The sequence below is a fragment of the Plecotus auritus genome, assembly GCF_963455305.1.
Source record: "Plecotus auritus genome assembly, chromosome: 14".
Lineage (NCBI taxonomy): Eukaryota > Metazoa > Chordata > Mammalia > Chiroptera > Vespertilionidae > Plecotus > Plecotus auritus.
This window is the reverse complement of record NC_137780.1, coordinates 16,079,080-16,099,919: the sequence shown is the minus strand read 5'-3', so window position 1 is coordinate 16,099,919 and position 20,840 is coordinate 16,079,080. Positions and strand designations below refer to the sequence as shown.

At 38.6% G+C, this 20,840-nt stretch overlaps 1 protein-coding gene across 11 annotated transcripts in view; it reads right to left on the bottom strand.

Moving 5' to 3' along the window:
- Positions 1 to 20,840, bottom strand: part of CDC42BPA (CDC42 binding protein kinase alpha) — a 203,235-nt gene that overhangs the window by 44,119 nt on the left and 138,276 nt on the right. For 4 of the 11 annotated variants that reach the window (XM_080651309.1, XM_080651299.1, XM_080651307.1 and 1 more), the window contains 7 exons: positions 20,105 to 20,229; positions 13,981 to 14,086; positions 13,420 to 13,568; positions 10,173 to 10,264; positions 7,839 to 7,915; positions 6,582 to 6,629; positions 2,268 to 2,306 (listed from right to left, as the gene is read on the bottom strand). In XM_080651309.1, coding sequence (XP_080507435.1) covers positions 2,268 to 2,306; positions 6,582 to 6,629; positions 7,839 to 7,915; positions 10,173 to 10,264; positions 13,420 to 13,568; positions 13,981 to 14,086; positions 20,105 to 20,229 — 636 coding nt within the window. The remainder of the gene's footprint in view (positions 1 to 2,267; positions 2,307 to 6,581; positions 6,630 to 7,838; positions 7,916 to 10,172; positions 10,265 to 13,419; positions 13,569 to 13,980; positions 14,087 to 20,104; positions 20,230 to 20,840) is intronic. The other 7 variants (XM_080651300.1, XM_080651305.1, XM_080651301.1 and 4 more) reach the window with 4 other exon arrangements.

The following is a 20,840-nucleotide window of genomic DNA, read 5'->3' as shown; positions in this document are numbered from 1 at the left end:
GAAGTTGAAAAACTACCACTTTATTTCCCAAAAGCATGTTTCTTATAAAGACAAGGACCAAAGTTTGGTAAATATGAATATACTCATGACAAAAATGTTTTGAATATCAAAGTTTAAAAGAAATTTCTTTTTACAAGATTCTATTAGAAACTAATAGCTAATCAGATTAAGAAATTACAATATTTCATTTCCGGAGAGGGGTAGCGGGTGTAATGGGGGAATAAGGACACATATGTAACACCGTAATCAATAAAGAAATAAAATAAAAAAATTTCATTTCCTTTCTAGATAGCTATCATTATAAATAATATCACACAAGAGGTTTAACAGTAAGAATAAGAATACAATACTACTTACATGTTTTCTTTATCAAAGTGCTCATTATCACCAACAAACTGATTTTCAAGTTATTAATTTATCTATAATTAAATGTTTACTAGTACATTTCTAATTAATGGCTGATTCTATCCACCAAAAAGTAAGAAATTTTACTAAACTTTCATAATATACTAAATGACTATATGTCAGGATTTACAGATAGCCTAAATTTAATTTTAATAATTAATTGGCAATGATTCAGATATAATATGGCAGCAAAGCAATTAATAGCACATTAGTTATTTTGACCTTCAAAACAAATATAACCATTAATATAGTTAAACCATGGAAGTTAAAAAATTATTTGTTATTAAAAATATTAATGTAAGCAATTAAATTAATGTGACCATTAAATATAAGCAATAACTTGAATTAATAATGCAGGAAAAGCTAATAAATATGATATAATCAACAGCAGAGATCTTATAATTCAATAATTGGGTTTATAACTATACAAAGGATGATTTAAAAAGGGGATACTAGAAAGCAATAAAAAACTAATGTTAATTGAACAGTATATTTTTATATTATCAAAAGAAAGATCTTGAAAACAGAGCTTAACTGAATAGTATAAGCAATTCACTCAATATTTCTAAATTGTAATCTATTGATAAGAATAAATAAGAAGTATCTTTATATAAATGTGTTTTTTTCTATTTTTTGGTCAATGAATTCTTTTTTCTAATTAAAAATACTTTAAGTAGTTATTCTGATTACTTGGCATTAGAAACATTTTCTATACTCCAATGTACTTTTACTTTCTGCTTTATGTTTGAAAAAAAACACAACACAGAAAAACTGAGTATCAGCAATATTGTCCACAATGCATAACAATGTCATGTAAAAAGTCCATAATGTTTCCTGAATCTGTAAGGATTTCTCTAATAAATAACCCACAACAGGTATATTTAGAGTAGTGCAGTAAAATGGAAAGTTGTGCCCCACCCCCAGACCAGATCTGATTTTTAGATGACCCACTAAGCAAGAATTCCTCAAATTACGGAGCATGGTCTTCTTATCTTATAAATAATGAGAACTAAAACTACTCATCTTGACTATGTACCAATGGGCCTTTTCTACTCCAAAATTAATTACAGATTTAAACAAATACAAAAAGCAACCATTCTTACAGGAAAACTGGTTTTAAAATAAAAGTCTGATATGGATCTGACATAGATCTAACATGTGGTTTCATATTGGTAAATATAAAATTCCAAGTTAGAAAAAAAATTCAATTTTTATCATTTTTTTATCCTTTAGAAGTATTTTGGAAACAAAGTGGCAGGTAATCTATTTGTATTTATTTATTCAGAAATAGTTTATAATCTCAAACTTTTACTGATGTAATTATTTCTATTAAGCTTATGATTAAAAACAGTATTATAGAAATACTCACTATATCATTTGGACAACAGTAAATATAATATTTTATCATTCTAAAATAATTAATTACTGAAGGTTGTAACTAGTAAGTATAACCTTACTAGTTACAAATAATGTACTTGTTTCTCTTTATGAAAACTTCCCAAGTTATTTTCAATATGTTGATTTGAATATCTACTCTGGAGAATTTACAAACTATGTTGTAAAAAAACATAAAAGAAAGTTAAGCCACATGTTGGCTATTTATAACCACTTTTTCCCACAATAATAAAAAAAAAAAGACACCTTATAATTTTAGTAGTTTGTTACATAAATTTGTACGAACATTCCTAAAGCTTTGCGGCCAAAGCCAAAAGAAAGAAAGCAAATACAGAGAAGCAGGTAGCAGCAGCAGGAGCAGCAGCACAGAGCATGCACTCGAGGGAACAGTACATCACAAAGCGTGAGCACGCGGTGCAACCACAGGCAGAGGGGGGGGCGATGCACACCGCGCGGGAGTCTCTTACACGTCTGCCTCTGCTAGCTGGAGTACAGGACGGAGAGCGCTTCAACAAAGAAAGGAGAAGACTACACGTTACACATATTTACACACGTGACTCAATGACTACCGCTGTCTTAACACACAAAGTATAAAAACATACATCTAAAGACACTTTTGATAGGTTGAAAGGAATGGATTTTGCAGGAAAAACTGGAGGGTAGGACAGTAAAGAAATCGCCACTCGGACGAGGTCTAAGAGTGATACTAAGTTTTCACTGGACCTTGCACAAACAGTGACCCACGAAAGAACCCTTCACCCAGTGATGGCCCAGCTCCTGCTGGGAAGGAGCAGTAAGAACCCGCAGGCAGTAAGCTTATCAACGCATCTTCAAGGCTGTCAGCGGCATCTGCACCGTGACGCTGGCTGGCGGGTGGTACACAGGAGCTGCTGTTCCTTCCTGCAGGGCTCTGGGATGGAGGCGACTCTACTGCGTCCCACAGAGCTGGCGGCAAACAGAGTCAGAGCCTGTAGGCTCCAGTCCAGGGTTTTGTCTACGAGTCCAGTCGGTCTTAAGTTTGAAGAGCCAGATTCAAACCGGCTTTATCCCTCAGTTATTATTCCTGGACAAAGCGTCTCGCCCTCCCTCCCAAAATCAAACATTAACAACTAAACCCCAACTCTGATATCTAATCTCTCCTCTCTCTTCCTTAATAATGGTAACAGCTAATGTTTACCAGGTGTATCACAGATAGAGATATTTTACCAAGTACTTTACGTATATGAACTCTTAAATCTCACAGAATTTAAAGTAGGTAATATGATCCCCATTTTAAATACGAAGAAAAGGGATTAACTTGCCAAAGGCCGCAAAACTGGTATGTGGTGGAGCTAGGACTCAAGCTTTCGCAGTCACACTTCTCAGAAAAGGTGTACAACCACTGGCCACACTTCCGAGCCTCTCAAGTCACTTATCAAGTTTTTGAAAATGAAATACTGAGCTTCACAAATATGAGCCACCGCTACTCAGGCAATTTGCTATCTTCACTTCAACCTAACCTTGTGAGGGTTTAAATGTGTTCAGGTACTTCACAGATAAAGGAGGCAGGGCAGGTCCCAGATGGCGGAAGACATCAAACCATCACAATGTGATAAATGCGGTGACAGAAACATGTACAAAGTCTGCACGGGAACCTGGAGGAGGGATGCACCAGGTTTTATGGGACCCAGAGGAAGGACTTTATAAGCTGCGTCGACAGGAGCTATAGGAGATTTTAGAGAAAACTACAAGGATAAGAAACATCTCTAGAGGGCAGTTGCATATGATTAGCATCATACACAACAACTTAATCGGTTTGGGCATAAAGAACAATCAAGATTTGTTTTATTCCTTAAAAATTCAAATGCCTAAGAATCTATACAATTGAGTGTTATACTAAATATCTTGGATGCTGAACTCAAGCACCCGAAGATTGAATACCATTATTCAAAACACCCCTCTCCTACGACTCTGAGGACAAACTGAATGATAATTCTGGAAAGGCTGGTCACAGTTATAAACTACAAAGAGAAACAAGAGGTTCATGCCATAAAATACAAATTAAAAATTCACAGCATTTTTTACAATAGGAGCTTGCTGACGGCCTTTGCCCTGACAGGTAAAAATGCCTTTCCCATGGTAATGTGATTGGACAGTTCAGAAGGAAGATTTAGTGGCTCATGTTGGCTGAGACGGGAAGGCTGAGAGGTGAAGAGAAACTGAACTGATGGACAAGAAAGAAGCTAAAGAGAACACAGGAAGGGTGGGGAAAGGAGTCTATTAAGAATAAGGAAATAATAACCAACAGTATTGAGGGCATTACATACATTTTTAAAAACATTCTCAAACAACCAACGAGCAAAGGAAGGCTAGGTAACGTGCTCCACGCATACACCTAGAAAAAGCTGCAGAGCAGACTCAGTCCACTGAAGTGCTCAGCCAGGAAACTGGGAGAAGAGCACTTAGGAAGCCAATGCGGGGAAACCCAGGCCTTCTCAGAGCTGGAGCCTGAACCATAAACATCAAGTTCAGCAGCCTTTGCGAACCAACTCCCTTTTCTTGGTAGTAGTTCCTTTGCACCGCTTTAAAAGTTGGTTGCAGTTTGAACGGCGTTTATGCTGAGCAACAGCAGGTGAGGGCTAAGAAGGGCTCTCCTGGAGGAGAAACCAAGATGGCGGCATAGGTAAGCACCTAAACTGCTGCCTCGCACTATTTCAAATTACAACTAAAAGACAGAACGGACATCATTCAGAAGAATTAAAAATCTGAGGAACAGAATAAACTGGTGGATATAATAGAATTAGGAGCATAGAAAGGGAGTGGACTGACAATTCTCAGGGGGAAAAGGTGTGGGGGGTGTGGGAAGAGACTGGACAAAAATCATACACCTATGGATGAGGACAGTGGGGGGGAGGTAAGGGCAGAGGGTGGGGTGGGAAATGGGTGGAGGGGAGCTATGGGGGGGGGAAAGGAGAAACAATTTTAATAATCTGAATAAAGATTTATTAAATTAAAAAAAATAATAAATAAAATAAAATCATGATAGTAAAAAAAGAAAGAAAGAAAAAAAAAAGAAGGGCTTTCCTGGAAGGAACGGGAAACGGACTACAGCATGTGGTGGCGGTGGAGGCGGCATTGAGAGCAGAGAAAAGATGGGGGCCGGCGAGGTGCGCATTGCTGTGGGCTCGTCTGCTGAGAAGGGCTGCCCTATTTGCCGAAACATGACTCCTATGTTTTACATGCAAAGATTTTTGTGGGACCAAGGGGATGTAGAGAAGTTTGTCAGAAAGAAAAATGAAAATGATTTCCTAGTGGAAAGAACAACTTAAATAATTTATTCAAACTTCCAAGTCTTTTAAAGATGAACTAGTGGCCCGGTGCATGGATTCGTGCACATTGAAAGGAAATTAATTAGAAGAAAGATTTGTGCAGTAATTACGTCACTGCAAAAAATTACATGTCAAAATAGTATATATAATATAGCATTATAAAATTGAAACACGCATGCGACTGGCACCAGCGAGAGCTCTATATGTATCGTGCTTGCACGAATCAATATTTATTTTTAAATGGCTAGTGCGCGTCATATGTACTGGCTGGCCCATTGGTTGGACAGTCAGACGGATGTACCGCTGGCCACTTAGCCTTTTACATATAGATGTAGGTGATATCTGTGTGGAAATATTGAGTATTTTCATCTAGTAAAATGTACACCAGATTATAACATGAAATACTATTGTACATCAAAAGAGTTCTCTTTTTATGACACTGTAGAATTAATTAGAATAATTATCGGTCTTAAGAATAATAAAATACCAGGTAGTTTCCATTTAGAGTGCAAAGGTGCATACTTTGATATAAATATTTCAAAGATATAAAAACTCACTTTAAAAATAAGTTAAAAAATCTAGATCAAGAGTTTCCTTTAGTGGAAATATTCTTCTGGATATAGTAATTATATTTAACAAAATGCAAAGATAAAACATTTAAAGAATTTCCCCTGGTTTATAAAACAGCTATGTACAACATTTGAATTTCAACCAGTTTTATTTCCTAGTTTCTGGAAAGACTGAATGTTTAACAGAATAATAAAGTGCTTTATGACAAGAATTACTATGCCTTTTAATGTTGAATAAAGAGAATATATATGTCAGGTATTTCTGTAAAGAAATGAAGGATAAACATTAGGGAACTTCTAAATTATTAAATGTATAGAATTTAGGAGAGAAAATGATAATGCAGTCAATTTATAGTGCATATAGTACCTACTAAACTAAAATCACTTTCCACATTAGAAGAGAAATTCTGTCAGCATTAAAAATTGTTTTGTACTCAATTACTATGCTACTATAAAACCTACAGAAAGATTTAAAATAAAACTTGTCACTTTTTCTGATTATACCACCAGAGGTTTACTTTTAAGTTACAGGGAAATTAAATAAAGTGCTGAAAAGAGATGGAGAATGTGAAATAGAAATCACCATGAAAAATAAAAATGCATTTATATATATAGTTCTCTACATATTGTGACAATAATTAAATAAGCATTCCAGTTTTCAGAACTGTTGCAAAGAATGAAAACATACAGATTCTTTGATGGCCAAAGAATTTTTCAAAGTACATTTTAATTATGTTTAATAATGATAAATTCTTCATTATATTTAAGATAAGAAACAAATTATGACCCACAAATAAAGTATCAAGTGTAATATTTCTAAAACTGACTACATTAGACAAATTCTTCATATCAATTCACTGATCTCTTTTACTGAAGGATTCATTGGTTTGAAAATCAGACTTACGTCATCCAAAAAATCAATCAGTGAAGATGAGGAAGAAGAAAAGGAATCCTATTTAACGAATACAGCAATAAAAAAATAGAAAATATGGATGAAGCAATTTAGTAAGAACAAATAATAAATCAAAAAATTTGTAAAACAATTGAAAGGCAAATGACATTAATTCAAATAAATAAATGAAAAAAGCAGTCACTGTCATTGTTTCCCAAGAAACTTAGAAATTCATTAATTACTTTTTAAAGAGTGATTCTTTATCCCTTTCCCAAAGAAATGAAATATCGTTCATATACTGTGCCCAAAATGTAACAAATGAAGCTCTGGGCAAACCGATCATCTAATTCAGTGTAAGCGTGCTACAAGGTGACGACTAAAAGAGAGAAACAGTCTCTGTTCTAATAGTTCCCACTAGGGCAGGGGTGAGCAAACTTTTTGACTCGAGGGCCACAATGGGTTCTTAAACTGGACCGGAGGGCCGGAACAAAAGCATGGATGGAGTGTTTGTGTGAACTAATATAAATTCAAAGTAAAGGAGCGGAGGGGAGAGCAAGAGAACCGGATAGAACAGCCGGATCCGGCCCGCGGGCCGTAGTTTGCCCACGGCTGCACTAAGGTGTAACTGAGGTGGTGGGACTCGAGCTGCTCACTGTCTCCAGCACCTAGAATGGTACTTGCACAGAGATGTAGGATTACTCGTTAAATAAAGATATCATCACCAACTTGAATTTTTTGAGGCTAAAATATGCTTTATAAAGATTTTTTAGTAAATTTAAGTACCAAAGAATGATAAAGAGCCATATAATCACTATTTCATTAATATGGAATCTGCCTAATACACTCTAGGTAATACTTTTTTTTAAAGCATTCCGATTGCATACTTCTAAAAAACTGCATTAATTTGGACTGGAACCAGCACTGCCCTATTGTGAACTTGGACATTTTCAATTGCTTTTTACTATAGCCCTACACTTGGGAGAAAGAGAAGAGTCAACATTATCTCAAAGGTCAAGATGTGTTCTGCACTTCCTGTTTCTCAGGGGAAGAGATGAAACCGCTTTTAAATCTTACGCCTCTCCTATGTAGACCTTCCTTTCATGTTTTCTTAAATACAAAAGTGATTGCAGTTCCCTAGAATGCTTTAACATGTTTAAGAGTCTAGGTCCTCTGATGTGGGATGCAATAACAGTTTATTACAAGTAAAATTTAAATCACAAAGTGACTTTTAAATTGACCCAAAGAATATTTGAAAAGCTGAATACTTACTTCCAATTGATCCAGAGCATCGGTAGGCGTATTCAAAAATGCCAAGAAAGAGCGCTGTGAGTCTCGGTGCTCTACACCTGGAAGACAGCAGCTCTCCTTAAACTGGAATAAAACTGATTCTCATGGGTAACCTTTCCTGCCTGAGTCTACTAGAGGCTGTTTGCAAACTGCTGTGTTTTAAAGCTGGTCAATATTAATCCTACATATTTAAAAAACCAAATTACACTAAATGTTTCTTGGAATATCACTTAATAGTTAAATTATATCATTCTCCATGAAACACTTGTTTCTTGACTTACTTGAGTTCTTAAATTTCTTTCTTTTCCCGTATAGTACATTATAAAAACACATTAAATTTTTTGGTAGATTTGAGAGATTTTTCAATATAGTGACCTGATTATGTCTGATTTTTCTAAGATAATTTATCACCAAACAAGGTTTCTGTTTTGAAATATCCTTAGCAAACACAGAGTATGCACTAACAAATAATCTCTTATGAGAAAACAATGCAGTGATAAAACAAATGTATTTAGTGATGGAATAAACGTGTCAATCTGACTGTAGGCATTGTTTTGTTGACAGAATGAATGAATATCTCTTGGCTATGGCATTAACTTTAAATGGGTAATTTCCAAATAACCTTTAAACTATACATCAATCTATAAATACTAAGAAGAAAAAAGAATAAGTACATATTTTTTATTTCCATATTTCCATACATCAATCTATAAATACTAAGAAGAAAAAAGAATAAGTACATATTTTTATTTCCATATTTTCAAGAACTGACATCAACTAATTTGTGTGCTTTTCAGATTACTCTCTAATAATATATTATAGTTCCCAGATAAGGCAGCATGTTCAGAAATTCACTGTCAATAAATATTTATTGAGAGCTATTATGTGCTGTCCATCTAGACACTGGGAATATAACAGTAAATTAAGCAGAAAAAAAGAACATTGCCCTCATTATGTAAATACTACATTATATTGTTTAAGTAGTATAGTACATTATGTTGCAATATACAATAAAATTTCATTATTCTACAATGTTCAAAATCCAAATAAAAAGTTATAGATTCACGTTTTCAAAACAGAGCAATGTGATAAACTGAGCTTTTTCTTTCCAAGTTTGGGTCTATTCTAAAGACAATGAGTCCTCGTCATCTGTGTGTCACAGTACGTCGTCCTCTCACTGGTCTTTGTCTGTATCGCTGTCTCAGGGCCACCGTCCTCCACGCCCGCCTTCCCTTCCCTTTCCTCTCTGGAGAATACAGTCCCCTCCTATTCGCCCTGTTTAAAGAGCCCTCCTTGACTCTCACGTCAGCGTGATGCCTTCCAAAGCCGAGTTCCTAATTCACTTTTCTGGGTTCCTTCCTCTCTTGTCCACTAGGAAATCCTATCAACCCACTTTCATTGCACACCTACGACTTTTAGTGGCCTTCCCACGATAACTCCTCTAATGTGATTACCCTGTTCTCCACAATTCTAAGCAGAAGCAGAGACCCAACTATTTCACATCAGTGAGTGTCAGGGGCTGGGAAGTGCAGGGAAGCACGCGACATAACACAGAGCTCACCAGCTGGGCTGGGGTTCGGTCAGAAACGCTGACTTTGTCAGGAAAAGAAATTTCTTGTTATTGCATAGAAGAGACCCTTGTCATTAAAAACATTCTGAATTTCTTTTTATTAAATTTTTACCTTCTGAATGCTCATATTATGGAAAGAAAGTTTAAGAAGTTCGTGTAAGACAGCTACCAAACACTGTGTTGCTTTTCACATTAATGGAAAAAATGCTTAAGTAATTAATGTTTAAAGAAAATGGAAATAAATCCTGGGAAATTCCTCAGGGCAAGCAATTTAAGAACCAAACATGGAAGAAGACACCAAAATGCCAAAATAATTTTTATCTTTGATTTGCTCTTTTAATACTGGATTGGATTAAACCTTAGTTATTTCAGACATGCTTTCTTTAACTACTCTGGGAGAAGAATAGAAAGTATAAGATAACTTTTTCCAATCACAAAAATATTATTCGTGAAGTAGGCACTGAAAAAATAGTTAAACTTATGACAGGGTGAGTTCTATTAAAATCAAGTCTCTAAACAATGTATATTAAGTAAAACAAAAAGACTCAGAGACCAATCTACCAAATATGTGTGTGTATCACACACACACACACATACACACACACACCTATAAGTGGATACCAATAGCCATACAGGGATGCCAGACGGCTAGGGTGAACACCTACACAATAAGCTGGTTCTTGTGTACTAAATGTACATTCATAGCAGAATATTAAGTCCTGATTGATGCAAAAACATTCCCATACCCTTTTCAGATCGAAGCTCTTCGGTGTCCTTTATCAGCTGTTCGATTTCTGATAGCAGTTCCAAGTTCTTCTTCTCTGCATCTTTTAGTTTACTTAAACAGGAGGAAAAGGGGAAAGGTCATTATTGTTGCTGTTGGTTAGTGAGCCATGCTTTATCTGGGTGGGTTTATTTGGTCTGAATGCTGCCAGTCATGCCATATTAGGGAAAGGCAAACAGCCAGGAAGCAAGTCCCGCTGTCATCTGCTCTTGCTGAGTAACGTTTTCCTGGAACACAGCTACACTGCCTTGGTTACATACTGTTGATGGCGACCCTGGCACCACCGCAGAGTTGAGCAGACAGAGACTAGATGGTCCTAAAATATTTACCATCTGGTCTTTTCTAGAAAAAGTTGCTGACCCGAGTTAAATATTAACCTTTAAAATGTCATAAAATAAAAAGTTAAATTTTGAATTCTGTTAGACTTTTCTCATAGAGAACCATGAAAAGAGCATATATATGTTTATAATTTTCAGCCTGACTCATATCCCTGGTTTAGGCATAAGAAGAAACTACATATTGTTCCAAATTACAACACGGAGGAGGACACTCCGTGGTTGTTTTCTGTCACTGCCTGGATCTTTATGAGGCCCGTATAAATTCCATCTGAGAATGGGTGTGCGTCTCTTGCACGCAGTCCTACCGGCCGACCTCAGCCCCTCTCCTCGCTGTCAGCCTCAGAGGCTGGCTTGGTCCGTTATCTCCCCGGGAGGAAATAGGAGCTTTCCACACTGACTCCACGCTGCTCTCCTGCTGCTGGATGTCTTCCTACGCCCTTTGCTTGGCTTTCTCTGAGTTTTGGGAGCTGTTTCTTTGGTCCTACCCTGTGTTTTCAGGCGTTCGTCCTCCTTGGCAACATTCTGGAGGCACAACCCTGAGGTCCGGTTAGATTTTTCCCGTTCTCTCTCCGCCTTCCCAAGGGGCAGGGTGACGCTGTTTCCTACGGGTGCGTCTGTCGGGAGCACACACTGGCGCTGCGATGTGCTCCCATCCAATGGTGACTGCTGAGCTCACTGTGTATTTCCTCTGTCAGAGCTCCCTGACCAAATATCGGAGGTTTCCAAGGATATTTCTGGGTTCTCTTCACTTTAAAAGTGGTTCCTTTGCAGTTTACTCCAGGGAATTAAAGAGAATGTCTGTCGAGGAAATGGCCGTGATCCTGGGAGGGGAAGCTGGGGTGCAGTGCACTGGCTGGCGTGTCCCTCCTCCCACAGCTGGCTCTAAGGAAGGGACGGGAGGTCCCTGCAAGGTGTCTCTCATTTCCCCCCCTGCTGCTAGGGCTCTGGACTTCCTTGTCTCTGAGCCCAGATCCCGGCTGGGGCCAACCAGGAGGTTTCCTCCCTGGCTCTCTTCTCCTTGAAGCAGCCAGTGACCTGGGCCCACTTTTGGACTTTTTTTTGTGTGTGTTTGTGTGTGTGTGTGTGTGTGTGTGTGTGTGTGTGTGTTGTTGTTGTTGTTGTTTTTTAACTTTTAACAGGACTTGGCACAAGGCTATTTACATATATTCTGATCTTTTCATGGATTTTAATGTTCTCTCTTTAATAGCAAAGAGAGCTAACTCTACTAAGCTCCTACTATGGACCACCCCACTTTCCGCATTCAATAATCCAGATGCCGAACTCTTCCTCTTGATGGAAGTGTGTGTGTGTGTGTGTGTGTGTGTGTGTGTCTGGGGTGGAGAGTTGGGGGGTTACAGTGATCTGTGCAATCAACCCTACTGGTAGCCAGCTGGACATCTGCACGTGGGTTCTCTTTGCAGCCCCACTATCCACACTGACGGGGCTGCTGATGGGGTAAAAGAAGTTCTATTCTCACCGTCCGGAGTCCTGAGGAAGGCTCTATCAGGTTTTTATTCCAAATCCCCCACGATGGAATCCGGGCCCTACAGCACTGGTGGGCAGCCTGCCCGGCTCCTGGGCAGGTGGGTGTGCACCGTTCCTCAGCTGGGGCAGGACCAGGAGGGGGGAGTACAGCCTCTCCCTCACACTGTGAAAAAGACTCCCCCATGCCCTTTTCTCTTCTTATTTAACAGCTCTTTATGCTGGGATCTAATTCATATTCTCCAGAAAAAGCTTTTTCTTTTTTCCATTTTCAAGTCACACTAGAACATTTAAGTAAAAAACTCTTAATTTATATCTAGATTATTTATAACAAGACTTTATAATTCAACTGGGCTGCCGTTTATCTGGCCTCTGAGTTTATTCAAAACATTAATGACTACAGTTTAAAGCAGGGGTGGGCAAACTTTTTGACTCGACGGCCACAATGGGTTCTTAAACTGGACCGGAGGGCCGGAACAAAAGCATGGATGGAGTGTTTGTGTGAACTAATATAAATTCAAAGTAAAGGAGCGGAGGGGAGAGCAAGAGAACCGGATAGAACAGCCAGATCCGGCCCGCGGGCCATAGTTTGCCCACGGCTGGTTTAAAGACTAAGGCTTCACACCATTCAAAACTGAATTTATGGGACTATATTTCTTTTCATGACTGAACACTTTGGAGCCTCCAAAAGGAATTTTTTAAAATCTTGATTTGTAAGAACTTTTTATTGTTCCTCTATGTCACCTATACTAATTTGCTCTTGAACTGTGTTTATATCCAATCCAATTATGATTTTCATTTGACCATTTATATATTCAGAGTACAAATTGCTCTATTGTTGTGATAAGAACTGAGGGAATGTATTCATTAGCTAACATTCCCAGAGACTGTGGGGATATACTTGTTTTTATACCCATAAAAGAACATGAACAATAATTAAAATATATTATGTCATTATGAAATTTACCATCAGCAGAACCTTCATCTGTAAAAGATTTATGGCCAGAATTTTCAGATGACTGTATTTTGTTCTGACTACATGTTGCATTTTTATGTTAATATGATGTTCTTGAACATGAGATAAGTGGGGATTTAATGGAATAAAATATGAAATTAAATTTTACAAATAAGGGGGAGAGTAAATAAGAGAATATTGATTGGTACTATTCATTCCACTTTATGGGCAAGTCCAAGGAAACAAGGCTGTATTAAAATTCCACCACTACATAAAAGGTTTGAGAGCATCTAGTCATTTTCAAATCTTCCTATCCATTTCTGAGTCATCACTTTAAAGAAAAAGTGATAGCAAACTAAACATGTAACTTCTCTCCAAATACTTTTGGGCCAACGTAGAAGTTATTCCAGGAGGACTATATTATTCGGTCTTACCATTCTGTTATGATGTTCGATGCTTTAACTTTATTTAGCTCTTCTTGGATGGCCTGTTTGGCTCTTATTTCTGCGTCCAGAGCTGACTGTAACTCCAGTCTAGCTGACATATCCAGTTTCGCAAAACGCCGCATTTTCCAGGGCATATCCTAGGAAATAATATGACTGTTTTTAGCTCTATTCTATTTTTTACATTCAAATTTAGTAATCCAAGTGAAGTTGGAAACTACTTAAGAATATCTTTCTCTAATAACAAAATAGAATAAGCACATTGCTTGTGAAAACGTATTTTTCATTAAATTCAGAAATAACTGTAGACTCAAAAATAAATGTTTTTTTTTACAGTTATTGTCAATACTAACTAGCTATGCAAATTATAGTTAAGCAGCTATGTGTTAAGATTTCCTAAACTGGAAAAGACTTGGACTAACTGATTTCTCATGGAAAACTTTACAGTCGGCTAAAGCCTAGACAGACTGATGAAAGCACTCTGATTTATTACAGTCTTCTGAGCTCCCCCTGCCTCCATTACGGTGAGTCTCTGTCAGAATGGCAGCTTACTGTTGCTCGTGCACCCAAGCTGGAATTTCTTAATGCTTCTAACTCTTCCGTCATTTTAGAAGCTAAGGCCTGAAGGTATCCTCGTGCATCCTTCTCATCACTGACCCTAAAACACATACATATAAAGACAGAGAGAACGCACATTAAACAAAAAGAAAAACTCGAGTGAGATATATATTATTTTAAAGCATCACAAAGAAATAAGTGAAAAGTGACAGCAATGTAAAGATGTCCTCAAATACCTTCCTTCAAAAGTTCTACCCTAGTACCACTACATGTCAACAAGGGGGAAATGTCCACTGAACAAATTAAAGCTGGTCGTGTTTAAGTAAGTCCAAATTACTCATCCCTGATAAATCAGTAAAACTTCACCCATAAACCACGAAGTCATACTCTTTTAATCTAACATTAACCCCCCCTCATGATTCCCAAAGAATATTAAGATTTCTCATTAACTAGATTCTGCCATTTTATGCTATACAAAAAAATAACACACCGTTCTTATAATTGAAATATGTGTATTTAGAAACTTATTAAAATAACATATTCTGCAAAAATCAAAGTTGTAATGAAGTTCTTCTGTTTTCTAAAATGGTAAATAAAATAATCAAAGAAAAAAGATTAAAGGTTACTAAAACTCAGTTTGTATATATTAAGACTTTCTTGCTGATGCAAGTATTATAATTTTAGGTAGAAAAATTTTCAAATTATATTTAGTAAAACAAATCCCAGCCCGGCCAGTGTGGCTCAGTGGTCGAGCATCGATCTATGAACCAGGAGGTCAGGGGTCGATTCCCGATCAGGGCACATACCTGGGTTGTGGGCTCGATCCCCACTAGGGTGTGTGCAGGAGGCAGCTGATCAATTGTTCTCTCACATCACTGATGTTTCTCTCTTTCTCCCCCTTACCCTTCCTCTCTGAAACCAATAAAAATATTTAAAAAAATAAAATAGAAAATAAAACAAATTCCACATACTAGAATTTGTCAAGAGAAAGTTTGCTTTCTGTTACATCTCCTCCAAAACACGGGAAGAACAGGGCCAAGGGGTGCCAGCATATGAAAATCTACAAAAGGTCCTATTCTCAAGAATGAAAATCATTTGTATACAGAAAGCCATAATTCCATACAGAAAAATGGTGACATGTGCAATGCGCTAATATACTATTTACTTTGTGCAGGTTGGTTGTTTTCAAAGAGAAAATATAGGCCATTGAATAGATATGAAGAAAGTATATTTCAGGGAAATTAACATGTATCTGTGATGTGTACAGCACACAAATTTACATCTTGAGCCTTATTTTAGCGCCTTTAGAATTCAGACTCCTGAGTAGTCAAGGGATGATTCATGTCCCAGACGGGATGGAGTGGGCTAGTGCAAGACTCGTTACACCAGAATAGTGCCCAATTTAAAGCTTATGAATTGTTTATTTCTGGAATTTTCCTTTTAATATTTTCAGGCTGTGGTTGACTACGGGTAAGTGAAATCGCAGAAAGCAAAACTGCAGATAAGTGGGGACTACTGAATATTACAAGTTTCCAAAACTGTTTGCATTGTTTCATCTTTAATATCCCAACTACATACTGTAAATAAGCTGAGACTCCTGACCTCCAGAGCCTTGGGTGGAGTATCTCAGGGAGTTATTTTCAAGTAGGTGAGAACTCTGAGGACAAGTAGTGTATCTTTTTCTTTTAGCCTATTAAGTATTTAATAATTTGTTTTTCAATACATGACCATTTCTAAATATCAGCTTTTAAAGCAACGTGACCTCTTTGTATTCCTGATTTCTTTTGCACATTTCACTTGAATATGAAGAGTGGAAAGTGAGCATCTTGTGGAATTATATAAAACGTTCACTTTCATCCTGTCCACCACTCCTTCAGAGAGCCCACACTGAAGCCGCCTTCCTGTGCCAGGCCCACTGCCCATGCCACCTGAGCCCGTCACGCAGGCACCGAGACCACTGGTCTAGGAGCTCAGGCTTTGGCCTGGTCAGCTTTGTCTTCTGTGAAGTAATTTTCAGCAATACCTTAATTATAAATTTGATTAAAGAATAATGGAATTACAAATAAATAGATGTAATTTTTTATATAAGCTTGGCTAATGATGAAAATGATTTTGCTTCAGAAATGTAGACTTGCCCTAGCCAGTTTGGCTCAGTGGATAGAGCATCTGCCTGCGGACCAAAGGGTCCTGGGATCGATTCCAGTCAAGGGCATGTACCTCGGTTGGTTTACAGGTTCCTCCCAGCCCTCGTCAGGGCGCATGCAGGAGGCAACCAATCGATGTGTTTCTCTCACATCGATATTTCTCTGTGTCTTTACCTCTTTCACTCTCTCTAAACACCAATGGAAAAATATCCTCGGGTGAGGATTAAAAATAATGATAATTAAAAGAAAAAGAAAAAGAAAAGAAATGCAGACTTGATGACTAGGACATAAATTAAACATTAATAAACTATTTAACTGTACTGCTTGGAACACAACCAGATTTCTACAACTGGGACATTTTCCTTTAGATATTCACTGAATAATCACATTATTAAGCTCAAGATAAGTTAACATAACAGATCCACAGTTAAGCCAATACCATGATACTTGAGTCATTTGATTTTAAGGAGGATATTAATCTGGTATAAGGAAAATGGAAAAAAATGCTTAAAGAACCAAAATAAGAGCACAAGAAACTAAAATTTCCACTAAATGATTGGTCTATAAATATGTGAAGAAATGACTTGTTTTCAGATAAATTAAATATCAAAAAGTAAAACAATTAGAAAGTAAATATAAAAAGTTACACTATTTTTTATTAGAAAATAAAGTCCCCATTTGCTTCTACTTTTCTCATTTATTAAAAACATATACAAATACTAGAATAATTATTTTAATGAATGAATGAATATGAAGGTTACTAAGGTAATTATTCCAAATGAAACCCTAAACCTTAAAGAGCAGTGGCTAAAATTAAACTGTACCCATTTAAGGTTTGTAAGATTCTATGTGTCAATATCTGTTATAATATGGAAGACGGGGATAGCACATCTTCAGTCTCTAAATGTTTCTCCAGGCTTTCTGTTTCTTAAAATAATCATAAACACAGCAACTTTGATCTTAGGCAGGAACACCTATAGCTAGTGAATGACTTTCTTCTGTCTTTTAAGGACCAACTGTCCTAGGAGAAAAAACCAGGTTCTTTTCTTAGAAAGAAACACCAGGTTTCAATGTTGCTGTGTAAAAGCTGACACGGGTATCTGTTGGACTTAGGGCACGTAATGAAAAACATAGCAGAACACAAATCAGTAATAACATCCTATCTAATAAAAGGGTAATATGCAAATTAACCATCACTCCATCACAAAGATGGAAGCGCCCATAGATACAAGATGGCGGCGCCCAGGAGGATCCAAGATGGCGGCGTAGGTAAACACTTAAACTGCTGCCTCGCACAACAATTTCAAAACTACAACTAAAAGACAAAACGTCTATCACCCAGAACCACGGGAAAGCTGGCTGAGTGGAAGTTCTACAACTAGAAGGAAAGAGAAAAGAGCATTGAGACGTGCACAAGCGCTGAAAAGCTGAGGTATGGAGGCACGCGAATCGGGCTGGTGATGGGCGACTGCGAGCGCTGCTTTTTTCAACCTGAAGGGAGACAAGCTCCCGATTACTCCGAACTCCAGTTTCTGGGGAGACACAGGGGACCCAAACTCCTATGGGGAGAAGCTGGACTGTCTGCCGTGGGGTCGGAAAGTGAGGGTGGCTTGCTTGCAGGGCTGCGCGCAGGAATAATTGTTTACTGCGCTGGGGCGCAGGACACAGGGACGCAGTCAGAGACACAGAGCCGGCTTACTGGCAGCTATTGCTGTTTACCACACCCTAGCCTAGTGACGCCCTGAGACCCCGCCCTGCACAACCTACAAACCCACCCAAGCTCCAAGCAGCGGCTTTAGCATATGAATGGCCTGCCCTATCGCAGCTTAACATAGCAAACTTGCAGCCCGGGTCAGAGAGCTCCAAAACCTCCAAACCCCAAGCAAAGAGGAGAAAACTGTAGTTCTCGCTGTAGCTCCTGCTGGGTGGCCTCAGACAGTAGCTGACCTGCACCCCATTAGAGATCCAGAAGCCAGTGTACCTAGTGGTCAGTGTGAGACACCAGATTTCAACTCCTCACATCCATAAGTGACACATTCAAGAAGCAGACTCAGTGAGCACCAAAGCCCCACTGAAACAAGTCCTGCACCATAAGCGTGTCTCCAGCGCAGCAGTTCTTCCATTATAGACACAGCGGGTCCTCACAGTCAATTGGCCTGGAGGTCAATTCCTCCCAGTGTACCAACAGCAATCAAGGCTTAACTACACCAAGACTTTGCACTCAGCCCACAAAGGGGTGTACCAAGAGCGTCCACTTCAGGTGATTGGGGAGGCTGAGCTACTGGCCCCTATAGGTCATCTACCACACAAAGCCACTCCATCAACACAGGAAAGCAGCAAAATGCGGAGACAAAGAAACATGTCACGAATGAAAGAAATGGAGGAAAGCAAACTACTGGACAACATAGAGTTCAGAACCACATTTATAAGGTTACTCAAGAATCTTCTAAAAACCACCGAGAAACTTGATGAGACCTCCAAGGAGCTTAGTGAGACCTTCAACGACCTTAATGAGAATGCCAAAAAAATGGAAAAGGACCAGTCAGAAATTAAGCATACACTGTCTGAAATAAAGAATATACAGAAATTCAACTGTAGATCAAAGGACCCCAAGAATCAAACCAAAGATCTGAAATATGAGGAAACAAAAAACACCCAACCAGAAAAACTAAAAGAAAAAAGAATCCAAAAATATGAAGATAGTGTAAGGAGCCTCTGGGACAACTTCAAGCATACCAACATCCGAATTTTTGGGGTGCCAGAAGAAGAGAGAGAGCAAAATATTGAAAACCTATTAGAAGAAATAATGACAGAAAACTTTCCCTACCTGGTGAAAGAAATAGACTTACAAGTCCAGGAAGCGCACAGAACTCCCCATACAAGAGGAATCCAAAGAGAACCACACCAAGACACATCATAATTAAAATGCCAAGGGCAAAAGACAAAGAGAGAATCTTGAAAGCAGCAAGAGAAAAACGGTTAGTTACCTACAAGAGAGTACCCATACGACTGTCAGCTGATTTCTCAACAGAAACTATGCAGGCCAGAAGGGAGTGGCAAGAAATATTCAAAGTGATGAACAGCAAGAACCTACAACCAAGATTACTCTACCCAGCAAAGCTATCATTCAGAGTTGAAGGTCAGATAAAGAGCTTCAAAGACAAGAAAAAGCTAAAGGAGTTCATCACCACCAAACCAGGATTACATGAAATGCTGAAGGGTATTCTTTAAGAAGAGGAAGAAGAAGAAAAAGGTAAAGATAAAAATTATGAACAACAAAATGACATCAAATACATACCTACCAACAAGTGAATCTAAAAATCAAGTGAATAAAAAAATCTGAAGAACAGAATGGACTGGTGAATATAATAGAATCAGGGACATAGAAAGGGAGTGGACTGACAATTCTCAGGGGGAAGGGGGTGTGAGGGGTGCGGGAAGAGAATGGACAAAAATCTTACACCTATGGATGAAGACAGTGGCAGGGGGTAAGGGCATAGGGTGGATGGGGTGGGGAATCAGGTGGAGGGGAGCTATGGGGGAAAAAAAAGAGGAACACCTGTAATAATCTGAATAAAGATTTATTTAAAAAAAAAAAAAAGATGGCGGCGCCCAGTCCTCTCAGCCCCGATGGAGTACCCCAGTCCCGGGGGGGCAGCCGCTGAGAGTGGGCCTGGAGGAATGCTTGCTTCATCACCGTGGCGACGAGGCAAGTGTTCCACGCCCGGCCATGGATGGGCCTCTGGGCTGCGGAGAGCCTTTGGGCAGTGGATGTGGAGTGGCCAGGCCCCGCAGAGAGCTACTGGCACATGGATTCGTGCGCAGGGCTACTAGTCAGTAGTAGAACTATGCTTCTAGAGTAGCATTTTTTCATAGCAAAAAAATAAGGTAACTTGTGAAGTCACCTCCTGGAATTCATGCCAGCGTGAGCTATGTCCAAAATCACCCACAAAGCCACATGTAAGAGTACTCACCACTGAATGATTTCTGTGATTTGGGCTTCCCAATGTGCAACTGATTCTTTCTTGTCTGCTAGGTCTTTTACTTCTTCTTCTAACTGCCGGTTGCGTACACTTAGGTTCTCATACAGAGCCGTAAGCTGAAAGGCGTTTCAAGACACATGTGACTTTTAGGAACAGGAACTCAAGGTACTCAGATGCCTCTTGTTAAATCTTAAATTCACCGTATTCCACTCAAAAATGCGTGTCTTGTTGATCCCTCATTATTACCCCTCTGGTCACGGGTTTGGAAACATCTATTACTCTCTGAATTCTCCATCTGCCTTTGCTTTTCCCCTTTTCTCCCTACATTGAATTGATACCATTTGTGAACCTTCTCCATTTGCCTGAAGAACTCCCCAATTCTGCCAGAAACAATGCAATTCTGCCAGAAACAATGTCTCTCTCTCTCTCTCTCTCTTTTTTTTTTTTGGTCTGAAAATGTCTCTTTGTCATCCTTTTGTTTTTAAAATTCTTTATTGTTTAAAGTATTACATATGTCTCCTGTTTCCCCCACTGACCTTTCCCTGGTCGTTCCCACCCTTCCCCCCAGCACATGCCCTCAACCCCCTACTGTCTGTGTCCATCGTTTATGCTTATACGCATGCATACGAGTCCTTTGGTTGATATCTCACCCCCTCCTCCACCTTCCCTCTGAAGTTGGATGATGTGTTCGATACTTCTATTCATCCTCTTTTTAAAAAAAGTATAA